General features: G+C 45.3%; 1 protein-coding gene across 7 annotated transcripts in view; it reads left to right on the forward strand.

The window, feature by feature from the left end:
- GABBR1 (gamma-aminobutyric acid type B receptor subunit 1) overlaps nucleotides 1–22500 on the forward strand; it is a 293840-nt gene that overhangs the window by 162616 nt on the left and 108724 nt on the right. For 6 of the 7 annotated variants that reach the window (XM_068108736.2, XM_068108737.2, XM_068108735.2 and 3 more), the window contains 2 exons: nucleotides 17776–17833; nucleotides 19401–19572. In XM_068108736.2, coding sequence (XP_067964837.2) covers nucleotides 17776–17833; nucleotides 19401–19572 — 230 coding nt within the window. Of the gene's footprint in view, nucleotides 1–17775; nucleotides 17834–17942; nucleotides 18027–19400; nucleotides 19573–22500 lie in introns of those variants that run through there. The other variant, XM_068108740.2, reaches the window with a different exon arrangement.

Below are 22500 nucleotides of genomic sequence, written 5' to 3' on the forward strand. Positions count from 1 at the left end.
ATCCTCAAGCACCCTCTGGTACAATGAAGAATTCATAGTGGACAGTTGGTATCAGGTTCTTATGGTCAAATGCTGTCTTTGGTTTTCGCCAAACATGTCTTCTGGTACTGTGGCCAAATAGCTCTACCTTTGACTCATCTGTCCAGAGCACATTGTTCCAGAAATGCTGGTCTTTGCCTCGGTGTTCATTGGCAAACTTTAGTCTTGCCCTGATGTTCTTTCTGTACAGCAAAGGTTTCCTCCTGGCACACCTCCCATGTAGATCAAATTTGTGCATCCTCTTTCTTATGGTAGACTCGTGCACTTTGACATCAACAGTGGCAAGAGCTACCTGTAGGTCCTGCGATGACATTCTGGGGTTCTTAGAGACTTCTTTCAGCATCTTGCGGTCTGCTCTCGGGCTGAACTTGCCGGGGTGGCCTGGCATGAACAAGTTGGCAGTTGTTTGGAATCTTCTCCACTTGAAGATGATCTTCCGGACAGTTGAATGATTGATTTCAAATTGTTTGGGGATCTTTTTATATCCCTTCCCAGACTCGTCGGCATCTATAACCTTCTTTCTGAAGGCCTCAGAGAGCTCTTTTGATCTAGGCATGGTGACGCCGCATACGTCAACAACAAAGAGCAAACCAAACTAAATGTCTGAGGTTTAATATAAACAAGACAGGTTCCTCCAAGATCCTCTCCAACGATGTTCTAATCATTTGCACCTGAGCTGGTGCACCTGATTCTAACTTTAGGTATTTGAAGTAGTGATAAATGTAGGGGTGTACTTTCTTTTTCCACATGCGAAATTTGCATTTATGTTTATTTAAATTATACAATGGACAACAAAATGTAAATGTTTCATGATATTTGTTATATTATATCACCTTTATCTATCAATAATGTTGAAATGAAGATCAAATAGCTGTATGTTGAAATATGTTGAACGAGTCAAAACTTTACATGGGGTGGACTTACTTTTTCACGTGACTGTATATATATACTCCACTCTCTGCTGCTCAATATCCCAACCCTCAGATCGGCAGTCTGCAGCCTCCTCACTCTCTGCAGACCTGGACAAAATCACAGACTGGTCAAACAAGTGGAACATGTCTTTCAATCCTGACAAATCTCACACTCTCACTTTGTCTCTCTGAAAAGACCGACTGGACAACCCTCTCATCTACTTTCTCAACAATCCTCTCCAAGAAGTTCTGTCCCTCAAGCTTTTGGGTCTCACTATCTGCCATGATCTTTCCTGGGAAAACCACATTTCCAAGCTGGCCTCCAAAGCCAGTCGCCGACTGGGCATCCTCCGTCGTGCGAAGTCCTTCCTTGGCACACCTGAGCTGCTCACCACATACAAGGCTTTCATCCGCAGCTCAATGGAATACTGCTCTCCCCTCTGGGCCGGTGCTCCTCCCTCACACCTAGCTCGGCTTCACGGTGTTGAAACCAAAGCTTTCAGGATCATTGGAATCTCCACGATGAAGCTGATGCCGAGGGCGTTTCACTCACTCACCGTCGGCAGGTAGGTGGTCTTTCTGTCTTCTACCGACTCCTCTTTGGCCTAGCTCCCCCAGCTCTGTCTGTGCTGTGTCCCCCAAATATTCCTGCAGGACGCACAAGATCTGCCAGTAACCCTCTTCTGGTGAAACTGCCAAAATCAAGACTCTCTGCTCACCTTCTCTCTTTCATTCCTCTTTTCTCCCACCTCTGGAACAAACTTCCTCACTCTCTTCAATCCCACTCCTCCCTTCAGGTCTTTAAAACAGCTGTTCACCACCATCTCTTATCTTCCCCCATCCAAAACCTTGATCTTTTCTACCCCCGTTAATACACCCCAAATCCACATCTTTCAATCTCCGACTTCATCCCTGAAATTCCTTGTCGTGTTAAAGTGTTTTGTACCATGTACCCCTTCCCTCCCACCCACCACCCCCTCCACAGCCCTCTCCCTTCAAACAGATCTCCTGATGTCCCTGTTCTCTACTGTTGTGCTTGTGTGCTTCCCTCTCTCTCTCTCCATCTTGTCTCCCCCTCCCTGTATTGTTTTACATGTCTGTTTATGTTTTTTGTGTTTTATGTGCTCGCTCTTACATGAGCCTCAATGTCATATACACAAAAAATTAAAAAAATACATACATACATTCACGCATACACATTTTCCCCCGCTTCCTTAATTTATTCCGGAATTAATCGGCGAGCTCCCCCCTCCCCCCCCCCCAAGCTCACTCTCCCCTTCCCCTCCCCCTTTCTCCCTCTCCTCATCCCCACTCCCTCCTCTCCTCATCCCCACTCCCCCCTCTCCTCGTCCCCAATCCCCCTATCCTCCCCGCTACACTTCCCTCTTTCCCTGCCCTGCTAGAGCTGCCCCGGTCAACACATTTCTGCCCTGCTAGAGCTGTCCCGGTCAACTGTAAGTGCTGTTATTGTGAAGTGGAAACGTGCAGGAGCACCAACAGCTCAGCCGCGAAGTGGTAGGCCACACAAGCTCATAGAACGGGACTTCCCAGTGCTGAAGCGTCTAGTCCGTAAAAATAGTCTGTCCTTGGTTGCAACACTCACTACCGAGCTCCAAACAGCCTCTGGAAGCAATGTCAGCACAACAACTGCTCATCGGGAGCTTCATGAAATAGGTTTCCATGGCCGAGCAGCCGCACACAAGCCTAAGATCAGCATGCGCAATGCCAAGCGTTGGCTGGAGTGGTGTAAAGCTCACCACCATTGCACTCTAGAGTAGTGGAAACGCGTTCTTTGGAGTGATGAATCACGCTTCACCATCTGGCAGTCCGACGGACGAATCTGGGTTTGGTGGATTCCAGGAGAACGCCACCTACCTGAATGCATAGTGCCAACTGTAAAGTTTGGTGGAGGAGGAATAATGGTCTGGGGCTGGTTTTCATGGTTGAGGGCCGGCCCCTCAGTTCCAGTGTAGGGAAATCTTAACGCTACAGCACACAATGACATTCTAGACGATTGTGTGCTTCCAACTTTGTGGCAACAGTTTGGGGAAGGCCCTTTCCTGTTTCAGCATTACAATGCCCTCATGCACAAAGCGAAGTCCATATAGAAATGGTTTGTCGAGATCGGTGTGGAAGAACTTGACTGGCCTGCACCGAGCCCTGACCTAAACCCCATCGAACACCTTTGGGATGAATTGGAACGCTGACTGCATGCCAGGCCTAATCTCCCAACATCAGTGCCCGACCTCACTAATGCTCTTGTGGCTGAATGGAAGCAAATCCCCGCAGCAATGTTCCAACATCCAGTGGAAAGCCTTCCCAGAAGAGTGGAGGCTGTTATAGCAGAAAATGGGGGGACCAACTCCATATTAATGGCCACGATTATGGAATGAGATGTGTGATGTTCGGGTGTCCACATACTTTTGGTCATGTAGTGTATATATATATAATTATTGTGAAGCACAACCGACCAAATTACAAACTCAACCAAACGCACACCTATTTTTTTTTTACAAACGGGAGAGAGCAGATCAAGTCTCAGAGGCGACGTTTTGTTCCTGAACTGATTAACTTGTTCAAAGACAAGTGAATAAATCAAGCGTGTGACCTAATTTATATGTTGAGTGTTAATCGTCTTCCGGTCCAACGCACCGATGTTCAGAGTGGAAATCCAAAATTACTTTAAAGTTACCCCATTTTTACCTCCGCCACCAAAGGTGGACAGAGCTTATGTTTTGACCCCTGTTTTTCAGTGTGTTTATGTTTGTTACTTGTGGAAATCGAAGATTTTTCAAGCATATTAGTTTGTCATGTGTGTTATTCTGTCTGTGTCTGTCTGTATATCAATCGCCTACATGTCACAATTTAAAAGCGATCTCCAACAAACCTTAAGCAAATGATAGACTTGGTCATAAGCAAGAACCCTATTTATTTTGAGTTCAAAAGGTCAAAAGGTCAACAACTGGGCCAAAGGTCAACAACTTAGGTCACATTTCTAAAATCCTCAATTTTCATCCGATTGACTTGAAATTTGAAGAGGATTTGCATATTGTGTCATTGAATTCAACCACCAATAATTTTTAAGGTCAAATGTGTTCTATGCATTTCGCAAGTATCATGCTACGCATGACATCTTTCTTGTTTGTTTTTGTCTGTGAGCAGGATATCTCAAAATGTTATGGACGGATTCGGGTGCAATTTGGTGGACAGGTGGGGTGTGTGTCAATGCCCAATTTATTCGATTCTGGTGAAGATCCGTATCCTGATCCAGATTCGAGAATTTTTTAATTTTTCAAGTGGTTGTTTGTTCACCATTGATAGGGTCAAACGCACTATATACATCTCAAACAGTTCTGGACGTATTCGGACAAAACCTGGTGGATGAGGTTAAGGTTTGGATACAGATCGGGCCTCTCAAGGGATACAAAATATAAAATGTTCAGCCTGGCACAGGTATGTTGTGCTCTACCTAGTGCGGTCTCGTTTATCCATTCTGTCATCATTGATTGTCTGCTCTCTCTGCATCGGCTTCTGATGTGATCTGTTAAAATATGGATGTCGATTTGCCAAACCTTTGATGTAAAATATGGATGTCCACTTGCCAAACCTGGGAAGTTCTTGGACATACGAGTATACTGTACATCTGGATTAGTTCCCATCCATCCCCCCTGGAGCTGGACAATGCTGGAGATGTGTTTGTCTGGGTGAGGACTGTGCGGCAGGGTGTGGTTGTGGTGTCTCCATTGGTGTATCCTCTGTGTTCACTGTTCTAGGCATGTTGTGAGTTATTTGTGAAACACACTGGACTTGTTTTTGGAGCATGCACCAACCAGTTCCTGCTTTTTGGCTCAAGGGGTCTTACTGAGCAGTAAGTTTTATTGTTTCTTCTGTCAGACCTATTTCTGGAATCTTGCATGCCAAGATTCCAGAATTAATCGCCGGTGTTTGTTTGGAGTGGAGTCCAGGTTCTGTATATTTCTCCCATCGTAAATATAGCCAGGATATATACAGTGATGTGTTACGGCTGACCGTGAGGCATTTCCCAACCAAGTAGCTCTGGTGTGTTCATTAATTCATTCATCCTTAGCTTTAATTTTTTCCCTGTTTGCCCTGCATAAGGTGTGCCAAAGTCACATAAGGTGTGCCATCCAATATACCACAACATATTTGTGTTCAAATTGTACTTCATCTTTCAATTTTGTGATGTCATGGTGGAAGGTGTAGAGGGGTTTGTATGGTACCTGAATTTGTGCACTGTGTATGCTTTTGCCAATCTTCTCTGATAATACCAGGTAATATGGTGGGATGCAGTCTTGTTTTTCCAATATATATCTGGTCACGTTTTCACAAGGTTGTACATGAGCAATGCTTCCTTGTTTTGAATGATTGCTTTTCGTTCATGTTTCCACGGCTTTACTGGAACTGGGATATTGAATTTTTTGCAGATGTTCTGCTGGATTACTCCACATACCTTGTTGTGCCTTTGTGTGTACAGCTGCTCTGACATGAGTTTTTTTTACATCCCAATAGGAGGTGGCTCATGCTTTCTGTTTCTACCTCGCAGAATTTACAACTGTCCAATTGACTCAGTTCTGACTCAATGTTCTTAAAGCCATGGGTATAGTCTCCTTGGTCTTGGGCATTTATTATAATTTGTTCTCGATCCCAGTTGAGGCTTGTTTTTGTATACATATTCAAGGCTCGTGAAAGAGCTAGTACTAGTACGCTCAATGGATCAGGATGTAACAAGACAAAAGGAGTAGTTGAGAGAGGGGCTAAACACCAACAGCAGAGTTAAAGGCCAAGGTGGAGGTAGACTTGGACAAACAAGGACGTGGGTAGGAATGTCCAGGAGAGGATGCATGGGGTGGACAAAGATTGATACCGAAGGAAACTCTCAGGAGGGAAAACTGTAAATTTGGAAAGAGGTGTGATTGGAGTGGTGTGGTGGGGTTGAGGGGGGGGGGGGGTGGTTAACGAGGAAGAATATATCATGGTTTGGGTGTGGGGATGATCTGAAATGATGACGAACAGCTGTCTTGAAGAACTGGATGGAAGAATGAGATTGAAGAGAATGTGGAGGTTGGTTCCATAGGTGGGGAAAAAGAGGAACAAATGAGTGGAGGTGAGCAGGGACCCTGGATTGAAATAGTTTCACCAGAAGGGATTTGATGGTGGACCATGTGTGCCCTGCAGAAACCTGGGGGAGGAGGGGGCGTAGAGGGGGAAGCATAGAAAGAACAGAGGATACAAAACCAGAATGGAGGTAGTCGAGACAGAGAGACTACCAACCTGTCTGTGATGGAGAAGTGATGGACCCATAAACTCACTTTCATCACAGGAGATTCCAATTGAGTTGAAGGCCTTGGTTTCCATGGCATCAAGTTGAGCAAGATGTGAAGCCAGCACAGAGGGGGAGAGCAGTACTCCATCAAGCTGTGGATGAAGGCCTTGTAGGTGGATAGGAGTTCAGGTGTACTCGGGAAGGACTTTGTACAATGGAGGATCCTCTGGCTGTGGCTGGCTTTGGAGGTCAACTTTGAAATGTGGTTTATCCAAGAAAGATTATGGCTGATGGTGAGACCCAGGAGTTTGAATGACTGAACTTCCTCAAGAGGTTTGTAGAGAAAGCAGATTGTGTGAGGGAAGGGGGTAGGTTCCACAGATGGCCGTTTTGGAGAGAGATAGTGAGAGTGAGATTTGTCAGGATCGATCTGATTAATCAGGATTGGATTGAGCGAGGTGCTGATCCAGCGTATGATCCCATATACAGACTTGGCATTTAATATGGAATATTTATTTTTTCTTGACTTGGGTTTACTTTCTGAACTCAGTATATCAATCTGGTGAGTTTATTTTACCCTTCGGTGATGTCTTTGTTGAAAGAACCATGTCACTGATTGTCTTTCACAGCAAGAAGTCAATAACAGGATTATATCACAGGTGGCATGACAAAATGTAAGGACAGGTACATTTGACGATTGGCATCACAATCGGGTATATAAAGGTTGTTGCATTCTGTATTAGTGGAAAACAACTGCTGCACGTCTACAAAAGTTATTGCCGCTTCCTCTGGAGATGGTCCGTCAACTTGACAATGCTGTTTGTCATGGAGTGGTGGCTTTACGAAATTCCGGCATTAAACAGCGTGCTATTGCTCGGCAGTATGGCATCACTCAAGGTCAGGTGTCAAATATCCTGAAACGAAATGCTCAGAGGGGTGGCCCTACTCTAATACCAAGGCCAGGACGTCCATGCAGAACCACAAGGAGAGATGACCGCCAGCTGCACCGGTTACTCTGCAATGGCCGTACCAAGTCAGCTAATCGGCTTAGGGCTGAGTGGCAGCAAATGACAAATGTGCCTGTATCCAGAAGGCTAGTCAACCAACGACTGGTTCAAGCAGGCTATCGTGCCAGGCGTCCCCTGAGAAAGCCACGCCTGACCAGACAACACAGCCAGCACCGATTGCAGTGGGCCAGAGAGCACCGTCAATGGCAGCCAGGACACTGGAATCACGTGACCTTCAGTGACGAGTCTAGATTTCTGGTCTATCGTCAAGATGGCCGTGTCCGAGTGTGCAGACAAGTGCATGAAGCCCACAACGAAGATTGTATAGTACCAAGAGTCCAAGCTGGAGGTGGTGGGGTGACCATTTGGGCTGCTTTTCATGCAGGGGGCAAAACTGACCTGTTTGTTCTGAATGGAAACCTGAACCAGTTCAAGTACAGGGTCATTCTGGAAGAAACATTGCTTGCATTTGCTCGTGCAGCCTTTCGCTGAAACTTTGTCTTCCAAGATGACAATGCACGGCCTCATCGTGCTCGCATGATCCAACACTTTCTTGCTGACCGTGGTGTAGAGCATATGGAGTGGCCTGCCATGTCCTCGGATATGAATCCGATAGAGAACTTGTGGGCAGAATTAACGCATCAAATCGACAACTTGGACCAGCAGCCGACCTCTGTGCGTGAATTGCAGCAGACTATTGTCACTGCATGGCAAGCGATTCCTGTCCAAACCTTGGCAAATCTCGTGAACAGCATGCCTCGACGTGTACGTGCTCTCCTGAATGCTCGTGGGGGTTACACGAAGTACTGAACTGTAATTTTACTGTCCGTAATTCCAGTCGTAATTTAGCTTTTGTTTTTGTTGAATTTTTTTTTGGCTAATGTGCAAAATAAAGAGATACTTCTGGAAAACGTACAGAAGTTTAACACAGTACTGTCCGTGAATTGAGTTCGATATCAGTTTACATCACTTTCAAGGATCAATTTATTTGCTTCGAAATGTCAAATGTGTTTTTTGTTTCTTTTAAAGGTCACATTAACAAAATCTAGAATAATTTCAACATAATTCCAATGAACTTGGTTCTAAGTCATCTTGAAAAGTAAGTTCACCCCCACAAAAATAATATTCCATATTAAATGCCAAGTCTGTATATACATACCCTAGTGGGCTTTACATGAGCCAGCGTATGCTCCATCTCCATGTGGCTTTACCCTAGCAATGGCCCCGGTACATATCGAATAGGATGGACAGATCATCAAAATGGGGTGGCTGATGCTCAAGACCAATATTAGGTGATCAGCTTTTCATCTTTGTTCGATGGACGAGCTTCTCAACTATATGCATAGGTAAAAAGCAATTGCATTTACAGGTGTGAAACAGCCAGGCACATATACTCAGCCGGTGAACGACAAGAGGGTTGCGAACAAAAGTAAGACCGATGTTGATTGAATTGCTTTTCTTTCATTCGCATTAACATTGAACTATCTTTGAAGGTCAATCGGATCGCCCTTCACACGAGCGAGCGATGAATCTACCCGATTGTACGAACAGTCGATTGTGCTATTCCAAAAACACTTCTCCATTAAAAAGGAATTTATTGCTTCTCAATATCCCAAGATACTGCACTAACCATTCACAAAAAATTAGACACATGATCGAGGCTTGTGGAAGAGCTAAAACAGAATGGAAGGAGGGAAACACCAAAAGCAGCGTACAAGTAAGAGTGAGATCAAGGGGATTGGGAGAGGGACACATTGGGATGAACAAGCTGAATGAAACAGAGAAAGAATGGGAAAGAGAATGTGGGGATGAAACAGAAATGGAACAAACCAACCGACAACTAACAAATAAGAAGAGGTGAGGGAGAGGGGTTAAAGTAACCAGCAAAAAGGAAGCTTTGGGAATGGGGTCACTTGGGGTAGAAGAGATCATGGGTATGGATGCGGGATGACCCGAGGTAGTGGTGAACAGATGGCCCTGGAAAAGTGGAGTGTTTGGGAATGGGGTCGAGGAGATCATGAATATGGATGGAGGTAGTGGCGAACAGATGACCCTGGAAAAGTGGAGTTTTTGGGAATGGGGTAGAGGAGACCATGAATATGGATGGAGGTAGTGGTGAACAGATGACCCTGGAAAAGCGGAGTGTTTGGGAATGGGGTAGAGGAGATCATGAATATGGATGGAGGTAGTGGTGAACAGATGACCCTGGAAAAGTGGAGTGTTTGGTAATGGGGTAGAGGAGAGCATGAATATGGATGGAGGTAGTGGTGAACAGATGACCCTGGAAAAGTGGAGTGTTTGGGAATGGGGTAGAGGAGATCATGAATATGGATGGAGGTAGTGGTGAACAGATGACCCTGGAAAAGTGGAGTGTTTGGTAATGGGGTAGAGGAGAGCATGAATATGGATGGAGGTAGTGGTGAACAGATGACCCTGGAAAAGTGGAGTGTTTGGGAATGGGGTAGACAAAATCATGAATATGGATGGAGGTAGTGGTGAACAGATGACCCTGGAAAAGTGGAGTTTTTGGGAATGGGGTAGAGGAGATCATGAATATGGATGGAGGTAGTGGTGAACAGATGACCCTGGAAAAGCGGAGTGTTTGGGAATGGGGTAGAGGAGATCATGAATATGGATGGAGGTAGTGGTGAACAGATGACCCTGGAAAAGTGGAGTGTTTGGGAATGGGGTAGAGGAGATCATGAATATGGATGGGGGATGTGGTGAACAGATAACCCTGGAAAAGTGGAATGTTTGGGAATGGGGTAGAGGAGATCATGAATATGGATGGGGGTTGTGGTGAACAGGTGACCCTGGAAAAGTGGACTGCTTGGGAATGGGGTGGAGGAGATCATGAATATGGATGGAGGTAGTGGTGAACAGATGACCCTGGAAAAGTGGAGTGTTTGGGAATGGGGTAGAGGAGATCATGAATATGGATGGGGGATGTGGTGAACAGATAACCCTGGAAAAGTGGAATGTTTGGGAATGGGGTAGAGGAGATCATGAATATGGATGGGGGTTGTGGTGAGCAGGTGACCCTGGAAAAGTGGACTGTTTGGGAATGGGGTGGAGGAGATCATGAATATGGATGGAGGTTGTGATGAACAGATGACCCTGGAAAAGTGGAATGTTTGGGAATGGGGTAGAGGAGATAATGAATATGGATGGAGATAGTGGTGAACAGATGACCCTGGAAAAGCGGACTGTTTGCTAATGGGGTATAGGAGATCATGAATATGGATGGAGGTAGTGGTGAACAGATGACCCTGGAAAAGTGGAATGTTTGGGAATGGGGTAGCGGAGATCATGAATATGGATGGAGGTAGTGGTGAACAGATGACCCTGGAAAAGTGGAGTGTTTGGGAATAGGGTAGAGGAGATCATGAATATGGATGGGGGATGTGGTGAACAGATTACCCTGGAAAAGTGGAATGTTTGGGAATGGGGTAGAGGAGATCATGAATATGGATGGAGGTAGTGGTGAACAGATGACCCTGGAAAAGTGGACTGTTTGGGAATGGGGTAGACGAGATCATGAATATGGATGGGGGATGTGGTGAACAGATGACCCTGGAAAAGTGGAATGTTTGGGAATGGGGTTGACGAGATCATTAATATGGATGGGGGTGGTGGTGAACAGATGACCCTGGAAAAGTGGAATGTTTGGGAATGGGGTTGACGAGATCATGAATATGGATGGAGGTAGTGGTGAACAGATGACCCTGGAAAAGTGGAATGTTTGGGAATGGGGTTGACGAGATCATGAATATGGATGGAGGTAGTGGTGAACAGATGACCCTGGAAAAGTGGAGTGTTTGGGAATGGGGTAGAGGAGATCATGAATGTGGATGGAGGGAGTGGTGAACAGATGACCCTGGAAAGGTGGGGTGTTTGGGAATGGGGTAATAGAGATCATGAATATGGATGGAGGTAGTGGTGAACAGATGACCCTGGAAAAGTGGGGTGTTTGGGAATTGGGTAGATGAGATCATGAATATGTTTGGGGGTTGTGGTGAACAGATGACCCTGGAAAAGTGGAGTGTTTGGGAATGGGGTAGAGGAGATCATGAATATGGATGGGGGTTGTGGTGAACAGATGACCCTGGAAAAGTGGAGTGTTTGGGAATGGGGTAGAGGAGATCATGAATATGGATGGGGGTTGTGGTGAACAGATGACCCTGGAAAAGTGGAGTGTTTGGGAATGGGGTAGAGGAGATCATGAATATGGATGGAGGTAATGGTGAACAGATGACCCTGGAAAAGTGGAGTGTTTGGGAATGGGGTAGAGGAGATCATGAATATGGATGGGGGTTGTCGTGAACAGATGACCCTGGAAAAGTGGAGTGTTTGGGAATGGGGTAGAGGAGATCATGAATATGGATGGAGGTAATGGTGAACAGATGACCCTGGAAAAGTGGAATGTTTGGGAATGGGGTAGAGGAGATCATGAATATGGATGGGGGTAGTGGTGAACAGCCGTCTTGAAGCCCTGCAAGGAAGAATAGGACTGAACGGACTGCGGAAGTTGGTTCCACAGGTGAGTGAAAATAGGACCAAATGAATGCAGGTGAGCTGTGACCCTGGATTTTGGGAGTTTAACAAGACTATGTTTAATGGCAGACCGTGTACGCCCTGTAGAGATCTGGGTGGGAGAGATCCAAGACCAGTATCATATGCTTCATATTGATATGAAGGGTAATAGCATCCACAGGTGGACAAAACGAGGCAGCAACTGCAGACATTAAAGGGGCATAACTCCACACAATCCTTGTTTTTTGGGGGTTTTAAACGTTTTAAGTGCCATTCATTTACCGTTTCGCACTTCGATGACAGAGAATGGACTGAGCGATGAAGAGTATTTCAAATTTTAACCATGGGTTGGTTAATTGGGCGTTCCTTCCTGTCTTTTGTCACTTCCTTGGATGCACCTTCGAGCTTCCATCACTTCCGTGGTGGTGGGCAATCAATTTATGCCTCGTGCTGCGTATCGTGTATGTACATCTCATTTTGTTTCATGCTTTGGTTGTTGATGAGCACAACATATTATTGGCAACCACCAAAATTACTTTAACCAGCGAGGCAAAAACCACTGTGATTCATCAGTTTATTCGCTGCAAGTAAATTTAATTGTGATAACTTTGATTTTAGGCATGGACAACAACTTCACTCAATTTAAAAGTATGACAGTTTCAGTAACTCACAACACACAACATGCATTTTAAGGCCATTTTCCCTGCAAGAGCCGGGGTTAGCCTTGCGGTCCCCATGACAATCTTCTCCATTTTGCCCTATTTTCTGCATCTCCCCTTGTTAACCCCCTTGCCCGCATTTCTTCTTCCACCATCTTTAGCCAAGTCTTTCTCGGTCTTCCCCGTCTTCTACTTCCTTCTACATTCATTTCCATCACTCTTCTCAACCAGTCACTTTCATCCTTCCTCAACACATGACCAAACCATCTCAACCTGTTCCTCTTCACAGCATCAATCACAGGCAATATTCCCATCATCTTTCGCAATTCATCATTTGTCTTCCTCTCTCTCAACGATACTCCGCACATCCACCGAACCATTCGCATTTCCACCCTTTCCAGCCTTCGTTGCTGCTCTACATTCATGACCCATGACTCGCTCCCATAAATCATAACACTTCTCACACATGCAGCATACACCTTTCCCTTCAGCTTCAACGACACTCCCCTCCTCATCAGCACGCCACTCAATTCCTGAAACTTCTTCCATGCACATCTCACTCGAGCAACCGTTGCCGAGTCTGATCCACCTTCTCCATTCAGCATGTCTCCGAGGTAGCAAAATGTTTTCACACCTTCCAGCTTCACGCCATCTCCAAGATCCAACTCAACATTTCCTCCATCTGCAGCTCCCTCTGTGCACACCTTACATTTGAATGTAGCTGCCACACTGGTTAATGACCTTCTCAAACCACTACATTTTTGATGAACCCACTCAGTGCACATTGTACATTGAATGGAGTTCACTCCGACACCCTTCCTACACACAGCACATGGCCACTTCCCAGTTCTTTCCACCTCACCACATGCTTTACCACTTGCCATCACCTTCGTCTTTCCGATATTCACCTTCAGACCTTTTGTCTCCATACACTTCCACGTGTTCATCTTTTCCTTCAGTCCATCCATACTTTCCGCAATCAACACCAGATCATCTGCATACAACAACTCCCACGGTAAACCCTCCTTTACGTTCCGAGCCAGCACCTCCATCACAGCTACAAATAGTAGTGGACTTAGTACCGACCCCTGATGCACTCCCACCTTCACCTCAAACAGTTTCAGTAACTCAAGTTGAAATGAACAAAAGCAAATGTTATTGTATTCTGCTGAAACAAAATTCATGTGTTCAACTGAGTTCAGGTCCCAGTCCATGCCAGGAAGTCTTAAGGTGATATTACATCGTATCGGTGCCAAAACATCAAATTCATTCCTGGCAAATGATGATGGACCTGACGTTCCATTTTCATCAAGGTCACATCCTGTAGCTGGACCTTCATGATCAGTGACCATTTTCCATCCATCTTCCAGAATTCACATTAAATATCTCATTTTATCTGTCAAAAAGAGTGGAACGTTGCGGACCAATGCCCTAGACTCCTAGAGGAATAGTGAATCCCTAACCTGTAATGGCACCGCTTAAGCGACATAGCCGCCATTGGCCAACGTCGTTTTAGACTCCGAACAATAACTTGAGTTGAGCCCAGACTGCTCGATGGTCCAGATGGGATGAAGGCAAACGTTACATATTGTCACATTTCATGAAGATAACTAGCTTAAAATGAAGATTATACGACTGTCTGTCTATTTGTCTGTCTGTCCCACCCTGAAACACGGAAATGCTCCATGGAGAGAAATAAATAAATAAAAGTTGCTTCAAATTAATCCAAACCTGCGGGAAAATTGTTTTTTTTCTCAATCAGATGTAACATTGAACCCAGGTGGTGTATAGGGAACACATCGCTGCCTCGATCGCTCCCGAAATGTTTTACTTTGGTGTTAAGAAATATATAACCTCCCATTTTGAGCTCTTTCAACAAGCACAAGAATAAAAAGCTTCCTTTTTTTTTTTTAATATCATGGTATTTTTTACCACGGGCTTATACGGTACAATATATATTTATTTTTTTGTATACAGAATCGAGGCTCGTGTAAGAGCTAACACATTGAACATGAAAACATGCACAGACACATAAAACATACAATGAAGGGAGCGGGAGACAAGAGAGGGAGGGAGAGGGAAGCACACAAGCACAACAACAGTAGAGAACAGGGACGTCGGTAGATCTGTGGAAGGGGGAGGGCTGGGGGAGGAGGGAGGGGTACACAGTGTAAAGCAAATGAACACTTCCAGGAATTTCAGGAAAGAAGTTGGGGATTGAAAGAGGCGGATGTGAGGTGTTTTAACGGGGGTAGAAAATATCAAGGTTTTGGATGGGGGAAGATAAGAGATGGTGGTGAACAGCTGTTTTAAAGACCTGGAGGGAGATGAGGGATTGAAGAGAGTGAGGGAGTTCGTTCCAGAGGCGGGAGAAAAGAGGTATGAAAGAGTGAAGGTGAGCAGAGAGCCTAGATTTTGGCAGTTTAACCATAAGAGGGTTGCTGACAGATCTTGTGCGTCCTGTAGGAATACTTGGGGGACAGAGCACAGAGAGAGCTGGGGGAACAAGGCCGGAGAGGAGTCGGTAGAAGACAGAAAGGCCACCAACCTGCCTGCGGTGAGTGAGTGAAAGGCCCTCAGAATCAGCTTCATTGTGGGAGATTCCAATGATTCTGAATCCTTTGGTTTCAACCGCATGAAGCCGCGCTCGGTGTGAGGCAGGAGCACCAGCCCAGAGGGGAGAGCAAGTCTGCAAGGATTGTCTTATGATCTCCATTCCCTCTCCCAATCCCCAAAACGTGAACTATTTTGGAAAGTCGAATGTTAATGAAATACATCTTCCTGGAAAGTGATCCATTTACTGCTGAGATTCGAAACCCGAATGAAGAAAACACTCAACAGAGATGGTTTTTAGACCAACAAATGTTTGCACCTTTGCATATTTAGTCTCGGCACAAAGAGGTTGCGAGACTATTGTAACACGCCTGTCTGTCTGTCTGTCTGTTTGAATGTGTCCACTTCTATATATTTTCGCCTAAACAAGACCAAAAGTCTAACAGCGGCGTAGTCGGGCTTGTAAAATATTATAAACCACAAACACACATGATTAGCTTTTTAAACAGTCGCTAATGCTGTTTATAACATTAAACAAAGAAAATTGGAGGAATCCAGACATCCATGAGGTAAGTTTTACAGATCTCAGGGAAGATCTACTGTAATCTATATACCCCACAAGGGTCGGAGCTGTGCTCATTTACCAAGCAGCTAGCTAGCGCTTGCCAAGCCAGCCGTTCCTTAAGGGTTTTGAATGGAGTGCTTGCTCGAATGCTTAAACCACTTGGCGATCTCTCCACAAGAAACTTGGTAAATGAACACACCCAATGTTCTTGAGACCGGACCATAGATTGACTGTAATCTACATACCCCAAAGAGGAATGACCTTTCCTGCCGCTCTCGTAGTGAGCGGGTGTTTACACCGTAATGACATCATATACGTAATGACGCAGCATGACGGCCGGATGCAAAACTTCCTCTACTTTAATATATGTAAGAATATATATTTAACCTCCAGTAACGCTGCAGTCACTACAAAGGGATTAGTGTTACGATTAGATTTACTATAATAATAACGTTACGTTATTATTACGAAAATTATATTATTTTAAAAACCGAGGAGGTGAATTCCTTACTTCCGCTTTTACACCGCTTCAATCCATCAACCTTCCATTCACGACATTGGGATTAAAGTGTTGGGGTTATATTTACTCTAATGTTATTATTACTACGACAACGATACAACTGAAACGATACCACTGTATTATAGAAACCTGGGTGTAATTTGTCAGAAGCGGACGGTGAGTCATAACGCCGAAGGCCTATACGTACCGTATTGTTGGAAGAGACGTAACGCCGATACTTTCGATATTTGATCATTTTAACAATCGGTTTGTTTGTGTTTCACACTGAATGAAAAACGTAAAGGTAGAGCATGGCGATTGTGATATATGACAGGTTCCACGATATGTTCGGCATATAAATCAAAATGGCGGTGCGTAGAGTCAGCCGCAGCACCGCTGTAATGACATCAGACGTAATCACATCACCCTGTCATGTGACTGGATCCTCAGCTCTGATTGGTATACGTTTAAGGGGCATACATACAGACGGACAAACACTGTTCTCGACGGCTCTGCCAGTAAAAATGAAACTTAGCACATCATCAACTTCCCATGGAGTATGTAGGGTGATAACTATGACGTCATCGGTGAAGTGGTATTCAAGCCATAATTGGTTGAATCAAAATCATTATCTGAAAATCCTGAAACTTCAGATATCTGATGTACAACCCGAGGTGAGTGAATAATTAAATTTATGACGTCATCCATCACGTGGTCTGGTGGCCATATTGGATTGAAAATAAAAATGTAAAATAATCTCCAGAACCGCTTAAGAGATTGATGCGAAACTTCATACCTGTGATCGACTAGCCACGGGGAATTTAGCTTGAATTTTTTTCATATTCATTCTCATTGACACAATTTAGCCCTAATGTGCGCAAAAGTGGTTGTTAAATATCCTAATAATTAATCAATAATCAATAAAGTTCTGCATACTGGTCATGTATCTGACATAATTGGGTGCATGGATGACACGGGTATATGGGCCGTCATAGTAGCGTGTTCAGTTATCGATGATGCATCTGTTCAGATTTGAGAGTGTGACGTGAGACTATGCTCTCTACCCAGTTGTCCTTATAGTTTAAGAAGGAATAATTTCCGGATAAATTAGAATATTTTGTACATAAACTTTAGGAACCCAAGTAACAAGTCACAATATATTGAGCCCGAGTGAGAGGCCCAGGAAGAATAAAGTTTTGAGCATAGCACATTACTGGCAAGGAACCATCAACATTTCCAAGCTAAACATGTTCATTTTTTTTTTTCATCGTATACAACATCGAGGCTCATGTAAGAGCTAACATTAATCACAAGAAAAAAAGCAGACACATAAAACATATAATAAGGGGAGTGGGAGGCAAGATGGGGGAGAGAGAGAGAAAGGGAAGCACACAAGTACAACAGTAGAGAACAGGGACATCGGGAGATCTGTGGGAGGGAGAGGGTTTGGGGGGAGGAGGCGTGGGAAGGGAGGGGTGTTCATTCAAACTTTTTAAAACGTGTGCTGATTACTTTTAATTACTTGGAAAATTTCACTTCAATCCATTCATTGTATTCACTTGTTTTTGTTGGAAATTTCTTGCGTTGCCCAAACGAATGATATGCCACCTCCACCATTTCCCCTTCCTCTAAAAAGCTTCAGTTTGTCTGGTTGTTGGACTTGCATCTCATTGGTGGAACCTGCAGCCAATTTGTTTCGCCGGATGTTTTCTCATGTGTTTACAGCTTTGGAGAGAAGGAAGCCAGGCTCACCTCGGCCAACATCGCACACAAGTTTACCTGGGTATGGAGATTAGAGGGTGGAAACAATGTAAATGAGTAGGTGTGTCTGTGGCGAATGGGAGAGGGCATTTAATTAAATAGTGGATGGTGGTGGAGAGGGGGAGGGATTTGGGGGGGGTGGCAAAAATGGTAGGCCTATGTAGACAAGATGGATGCTGAGAACGAGGAAAACGGTAAAAGATTCAGGCAAGCATGTGAGTATACATACTAAGGAGGGATGAGTGTTGATAAACGACAGGAGGTATGGACATAAGGAAGGAGATACATTTATGTGCAGAGAAATGAGAAGGATGGAAATGATTGAGATGGAAGACATTGGGAATGAATACGTGGCATGTGTGGATAAATTCCCTTAAATGGATGTTGGATTTTAAGCAGTTGATAACATGGTAGGTACGAGAGGGATATAAGAGAGATCTGGTGTTAACAAGAGTACAGGAAGAGAGTGATGGGAGTAATTGAAGGCTCGGAGAGAGGTATAATAGGAGGGACAGAATTGGAAGAAGAGGGATTGGTGGAGCGGATAGGGGAGGGAATGGGAGAGAAAACGGCTGCTGCACTGTTGATGAGAAGGAGAGGAGGGAGGGAAGGACAGAAAGGGAGGAGGGACGTGTATATGGTTCTGTCGGCAGTTGTTTGGCTTTGCGGCAGAGGAGCCCGGAGAGTGGAGAAGGGCGAAGAAGACATGAGAGACTAAGATCCGAAATCAATTTTTTTGTGTGTGTGTGTGTGTGTGTGTGTTTTAAAATCCTCATCTGCTCCGTTTCCCTCTCTGCCATAGCGACCGTCGCGACGTTATGCGTTGGCATTGCTGGACGGGATAGCGAGCAGATGTGAGGTGCATGTGCTGCTGATTAGATTGTAAAGAAGCTCAAATGAGCGGAAGGACATGGATGTGTGGTGAAGGTAGTTGTGGACCAATTCCATTTCGGCAGAAGTTCAAGTGCAGAAACGCGAATGGTGAATTATACATGAGAGGAGAGAGGACCGCTGAAGAGGATTTATAGAGAGAGATACAGGCGAGGACATCAAAAGACCGTAGAAACAGAATAAGCAATATGAAGGACAAGAGGGACATGGAGTAAGAACTTGAGAGAGTTAGAGTGCTATTAAATTGTGTCAAGTAGTTCAAGCGAAGAGCAATAACAGGGCAATAACAGAAGAGCAATAACCAGAAAAAGACAACTGAAGTTCAGGAAAAGACAGAAGATGCGTCGCCAGATTGAGACATAACACAAATATCCATTCAGGTTTACAGAAAGAGAAGACTCGCAGACAAATATTCAGCCATAGTTGGAAAACAATCTTCACAGACGAGGGAAATATCAGTTGGGAGTAAAGAACCAGACGGATGGACAGCATGACCCATCCGCAAGTAGTCATTAGACAAATAGAACGCGTGTCGTGAATTGTAGAGAAAAAGTGACTAATGAAGAAGACTGAAGAAAGTGAGACGATCTGATAGACATGTCCATAGGGCAGAGGAAGATGGCACGAGCGATGCTTGCCGATGGGTCCCTCGTCCGTGTCTGTCTGTTTGTCCCGCTCTTGCTCGCATGTGGAGGCAGCGTGGACGGGGAGCGGACGAAACTCTACATCGGAGGTCTGTTCCCCATGTCTGGTGGCTGGCCTGGAGGTCAGGCGTGCCTTCCTGCTGTGAAAATGGCTCTGGAAGACGTGAACAAGCGTCCGGACATTTTGAGGGGCTACAAGCTGGTGCTGGAGAACAACGACAGCAAGGTACAGTATTTATTTATTTATTCCTCCTCACCAATGTCTTTCTGCATTAATGCCACTGATGTCCGTCTGTTTTGGTCATCCCACGTCTGTTTTGGTCATCCCACGTCTGTTTTGGTCATCCCACGTCTGTTTTGGTCATCCCACGGCTGTTTTGGTCATCCCACGGCTGTTTTGGTCATCCCACGGCTGTTTTGGTCATCCCACGTCTGTTTTGGTCATCCCACGTCTGTTTTGGTCATCCCACGTCTGTTTTGGTCATCACCCATCTGTTTTGGTCATCCCACGTCTGTTTTCGTCATCCCACGTCTGTTTTGGTCATCCCACGTCTGTTTTGGTCATCCCACGTCTGTTTTCGTCATCCCACGTCTGTTTTGGTCATCCCACGTCTGTTTTGGTCATCCCACGTCTGTTTTGGTCACACCACGTCTGTTTTGGTCACCCCACGTCTGTTTTGGTCACCCCACGTCTGTTTTGGTCACCCCACGTCTGTTTTGGTCATCCCACGTCTGTTTTGGTCATCCCACGTCTGTTTTGGTCATCCCACGTCTGTTTTGGTCACCCCACGTCTGTTTTGGTCACCCCACGTCTGTTTTGGTCACACCACGTCTGTTTTGGTCACCCCACGTCTGTTTTGGTCACCCCACGTCTGTTTTGGTCACCCCACGTCTGTGTTGGTCACCCCACGTCTGTTTTGGTCATCCCACGTCTGTTTTGGTCATCCCACGTCTGTTTTGGTCACCCCACGTCTGTGTTGGTCACCCCACGTCTGTTTTGGTCACCCCACGTCTGTTTTGGTCACCCCACGTCTGTTTTGGTCACCCCACGTCTGTTTTGGTCACCCCACGTCTGTTTTGGTCACCCCACGTCTGTTTTGGTCACCCCACGTCTGTTTTGGTCACCCCACGTCTGTTTTGGTCACCCCACGTCTGTTTTGGTCATCCCACGTCTGTTTTGGTCACCCCACGTCTGTTTTGGTCATCCCACGTCTGTTTTGGTCGCCCCACATCTGTTTTGGTCACCCCACATCTGTTTTGGTCACCCCACGTCTGTTTTGGTCACCCCACGTCTGTTTTGGTCATCCCACGTCTGTTTTGGTCGCCCCACATCTGTTTTGGTCACCCCACGTTCATCGCACGTCTGTTTTGGTCATCCCACGTCTGTTTTGGTCATCCCACGTCTGTTTTGGTCGCCCCACATCTGTTTTGGTCACCCCACGTCTGTTTTGGTCGCCCCACATCTGTTTTGGTCACCCCACATCTGTTTTGGTCACCCCACGTCTGTTTTGGTCACCCCACGTCTGTTTTGGTCACCCCACGTCTGTTTTGGTCATCCCACGTCTGTTTTGGTCATCCCACGTCTGTTTTGGTCGCCCCACATCTGTTTTGGTCACCCCACATCTGTTTTGGTCACCCCACGTCTGTTTTGGTCACCCCACGTCTGTTTTGGTCATCCCACGTCTGTTTTGGTCGCCCCACATCTGTTTTGGTCGCCCCACGTTCATCGCACGTCTGTTTTGGTCATCCCACTTTCCTCTAATCTCCGACTTTTACCTGCTTCACTTATTTGGAAGCTGTACGTCTTGTCAGACTTAAGGAAATGTCAGGGATATCTTTATGTCTTCAAGTATCTGTGAAACATTGTTTAAACTGTTCCATCGTCTGGATATTTGTCTCCGAAATTATTGTGTACATAATGAACCAATCCGTGATCTCCATGGACTTGTCTATTTGCGAAGCTTATGTTGAATATTCCTATACATTTTAACACTTCCTGTTTTAATTTATATCAAGTGCCTTTGCCCTTTCTCTGATGCTCTACATTTCCTCGTCCTTCTCAACCGATTTCAACATCCCCGCATGTCCCTCGCTCCCACTAGCCGTTTGCCTCTGCTCTCTGCGCTGACCTGAATGTTAATCAACTCACTGTCCCTTTTCATCCTCCGTCTCACTCCGGGGCACCTCTTTTCTCTGGCGTCACGCGCTCCCACCCTCAAAGGCACCACGCGCTCCCACCCGCCACCACCACCACCACCCGTCCTCGCTGCCCTTCCCAGCTGTGACCTTTCCAGCTGTTTTATTATCATTTGTTCCTGATTTTTTTCACCTGTGGAGCTCTTGCGGACATGCAATTAGCATTCGACCCCAGCTGCTCCTTCAAGTAGGCTTATCCTTCTCCGCTCTCAACTCTGGCTCCTAATCTAGGCCCCGGTCTTAGCCCAAAACACAAATATCCAATGTCCGGTCCAATATGAACACAACACTGATCCAATGTGCACTCCAACATTAACGCAACTCCGCTTCTTCGATATATCCGACACATTATTTCATGTGGAACGTTATTCCCAACTACGTGTATTAGACATACTAGAGAAATACCCGTGCTACGTACGGGTGGGAGGCCAGAAGCAAACGGGCAGTGCAGATACGGTGAATGCTAAAGCATGAAACCAATAAATTCCACATTCCTGCAGCACCTTCAGTCGCACGTCAGACATGGACAGCAAGTTCGTGAAGGACTTCCATGAAAAACGTACCTGTTCGCAAACAAACGGGTACGTTACGTTCACGTGGAGAAACATCGATCGTGGGTCCGTGGCGAATCTGGATATGGCGATGGGAAAATATCAGAAATTGAAGGCTTTTTATTTTATTTTAAACGATTCATATAAACATCCGTTGAATCATATCACACGCAAATCATCAACATCTAAACGGTATTTGTAGAATTCCGATAAAAGCCACATCACTGTTCATATCGGTAAATATTATTCCATCGTGTTTCAAATCGTGATCGATACACAATGATCGTGATGATCGTGATCGTGAATCGTGATCGATAATCGTGTTCACAATCGCTATGTCGTATGTACTCCCGATACGTGTACCAAATTCCCGATACGTGTAACTGTACCAAATCGACAGTGAAATG

The sequence above is a fragment of the Myxine glutinosa genome, chromosome 2 (assembly GCF_964187855.1).
Source record: "Myxine glutinosa chromosome 2, kmMyxGlut1.1, whole genome shotgun sequence".
In the NCBI taxonomy this organism is placed as follows: domain Eukaryota; kingdom Metazoa; phylum Chordata; class Myxini; order Myxiniformes; family Myxinidae; genus Myxine; species Myxine glutinosa.